Genomic DNA, 3,006 nt, shown 5'->3' with positions numbered 1-3,006 from the left:
AAGATATTTACATGTGCTTTATTGATTGCTCAAAGGCTTTCGATTGTGTGGATCATGACAAGCTATGGACAACATTATGAAGTATGAGTATTCTGGAATACTTAATTTCTGCTCATGAGGAATCTGTACATGGACTAAGAGGCAGTTGTTCGAATAGAACATGGGAACACTGAATGGTTGAAAATTAAGAGAGGTGTGCAAGAGGGCTATATTCTTTCACCATAGTTATGCAATCTGTATATTGAGAAAATAATCTAAGAACTTGGGTTATATGAAGAAAAACTTGGCATCAGGATTAGAGGAAGACTCATTAATAACCTGAAATATGCAAATGATATAACCTTGCTTGCTGAAAGTGAAGAGGACTTAAAATATTACTGATGAAGGTCAAAGAGCAAGGCATTTGATATAGATTGCATCTCAATGTAAAGAAAACAAAAATCCTCACCACTGGACCAATAAACAACATTCTTATCAATGGAGAAAAGATTGAAGTTGTCAAGGACTTCATTGTTCTTGGATCAACTATCAACACTTACGGAAGCAGCAGTCAAGAAATCAAACGACATAATGCATTAGGCAAATCTGCTGCACAAGACCTTTTTAAAGTGTTGAAGAGCAAAGATGTCACTTGAGGACTAAGGTGCACCTGATCCAAACCATGATATTTTCAATAACCTCATATACATGCAAAAGCTGGACAGTAAATTAGGAAGACCGAAGAAGAATTGATGCTTTAGAGTTATGGTTTTGGAGTTAACTTTAGAGTTAACTTTAGAGTTATGGTTATGGATTTTCATGTTTTATAGAGTGTGATTGTAGTGTGACTATATGGCAGCAGTTTCTGTCCCTTCTTAGGTAATATAGATAGAGAAAGAGCCCCCTAAAGGTAAAAGCGGGAGGCAAAAAAAAAACAAAACAAAACAACCCAGCAATAGCAAAATCAATCAATCAATAAAACAACAGATTAGATACTGTAGTCTATAATCATGGAAAAGAGAGAGAGAAGGAAAAAAAAACCTATAGCCTAATATGAGTATGACTTTAATATCCTCCTCCAGTTTCTTGCCTTCAAGTCTGCCTGATAAATTTCAAGATGTCACTTTTGATTGTTGCTGTACATCAGGATTTAATGTTTGGCCTGTTTTGTTTCTAGACTCTCTCCTACTTCACAACCCCTGTTCTGGCCTTTTCACTGTTATTAAACAGTTCAGGGTCAGCTGTGGCCCTTTTGCGTTGCTGGTTGGTTTAAGTGGGGACTGGCCCTTTAAGCGCTAAGAGTATCTGTGCGCATGTGTGGTAGAAGAACCCACCATAGACCAGGGAGCTGAGAGATCTGAACCTCATGGCAAGTTGCTAATTATCTCTGCAGAAAAAATTTCCCCAAAAGAAAAAACCCAATGTCATTGAGTTGATTCTGACACACAGAAACCATATCACAAAGTGGTTCTACTTTGTGCCAAACTTTTGGTGAGCAGATGAGTGTTTAACCACTGTGCTGAGAAAACACCTTCAGCTTCCCCAAAGAAGTCTTAAAAGTGAGATTAGGAAAAAAATGAACACTACCATTTTATGACTTGGTTTTTTTCCTTAAAAGAGTTTCCATCAAATGTCTAGAAAACGGTTCATGATTCACAGTGGGGAGGGGTTAGGCCCTAACAATCTTCTGATTAAGAGTTAATGCGCATACATTCAAATGTTCTTTCCCAACCTGAATAACACTGAATGAACCATTAGATTAAAAATCAGTTTTATCCTCCCTGATCAACAAAATAATCATGGGCCTATGTGAAGCACTGTCACCAAATGTAGACATGGTGGGCCATGCAAAGTGTCACTGACACATATAGAGACAGAATGTCATGTGACAGCTCTCTTGGAGGAAATCAAAGCAAGAAAGTCACAAACGAGGTGAATGAGGAAGAGGTGATGGGATGAATCCTCCACATAAGGAAAAGAAACCATGTTTTCCACCCATCTTTGAAAAATTTATCCAGGAAAACAAACTTTCCTAATTTGATAATTGCCTATTGATTAGGAGAAACAATAACAAGGAAGAGTACTGCACCTGAGCACAGCAGCCCTTAGTAGGGTATAAAAGGGAACACGGGGTGAGGAGACTTCCAAACTCAAAAAAACTTCACTCTCCTGGAAACACCCTCAGAACCTCCACCCTCTGACACCATGGTCAACTCCTGTTGTGGCTCCGTCTGCTCTGACCAGGGCTGTGGTCAAGGCCAGGAGACCTGCTGCAGCCCCAGTTGTTGTCAGCCCACTTGCTGCCGCCCCAGCTGCTGTGTGTCCATCTGCTGCAGACCCCAGTGCTCCCAGTCTGTGTGCTGTCAGCCCACCTGCTGCCGCCCCAGCTGTTGTGTGTCTAGTTGCTGCCGTCCCACCTGCTGTGTGTCCACCTGCTGCCGCCCCAGCTGTTGTGTGTCCAGCTGCTGCAGGCCCCAGTGCTGCCAGTCTGTGTGCTGCCAGCCCACCTGCTGCAGGCCCAGCTGTTGTGTGTCCAGTTGCTGCAGGCCCCAGTGTTGCCAGCCCAGCTGCTGCATTTCTAGCTGCTGCCGCCCTTCCTGTTGTGGGTCCACCTGCTGCAGACCCACCTGCTGCATCTCCAGTTGCTGCCGCCCAGTCTGCTGTCAGATCACCTGCTGCCGCCCCTCCTGCTGCATTTCCAGCTGCTGCCGCCCAGTCTGCTGTCAGACCACCTGCTGCCGCCCCTCCTGCTGCATTTCCAGCTGCTGCCGCCCCAGCTGTTGTCAGACCACCTGCTGCCGCCCAACCTGCTCTAGTGGGTCTTGTTGCTGAACACTCTGACCTGCATCCACCTGTTTTTCACCAACCAATCTCTTTGATGTGGTTCACCCACAAGATGAGTGATGCATAGCCAATTGCAAAACCTCAGTTCCACTCCTTTTCAGACTCAGTTTGACCTCTGTTCTATCTTCCTGCACCCACACTACAACCTGTCTCCCCAGTCAGCAAAAAATTTGAATTTTCTCT

At 43.9% G+C, this 3,006-nt stretch overlaps 1 protein-coding gene across 1 annotated transcript; it reads left to right on the top strand.

The window, feature by feature from the left end:
- Positions 1 to 2,184: 2,184 nt before the first annotated feature.
- On the top strand, positions 2,185 to 2,811 carry LOC102836753 (keratin-associated protein 4-7-like). The gene is made up of 2 exons (XM_006832620.1): positions 2,185 to 2,531; positions 2,742 to 2,811. Exons 1-2 carry the CDS (start codon positions 2,185 to 2,187, stop codon positions 2,809 to 2,811), a joined length of 417 nt encoding a protein of 138 aa, XP_006832683.1.
- The last annotated feature ends 195 nt before the right edge of the window (positions 2,812 to 3,006 follow it).

This window comes from Chrysochloris asiatica, unplaced genomic scaffold (genome assembly GCF_000296735.1).
Source record: "Chrysochloris asiatica unplaced genomic scaffold, ChrAsi1.0 scaffold00007, whole genome shotgun sequence".
In the NCBI taxonomy this organism is placed as follows: Eukaryota; Metazoa; Chordata; class Mammalia; order Afrosoricida; family Chrysochloridae; genus Chrysochloris; species Chrysochloris asiatica.
Note: the sequence above shows the minus strand (reverse complement) of the source record. Positions and strands in the feature narration are given on the sequence as shown.

Bases quoted from the DNA above. Each gene is read 5' to 3' on its own strand.
- LOC102836753 (XM_006832620.1), top strand. From the start codon at position 2,185: ATGGTCAACTCCTGTTGTGGCTCCGTCTGCTCTGACCAGGGCTGTGGT. The intron at 2,532-2,741 runs GTGTTGCCAGCC...CTGCATTTCCAG, and splicing joins TCCAGTTGCTGCAGGCCCCA to CTGCTGCCGCCCCAGCTGTT.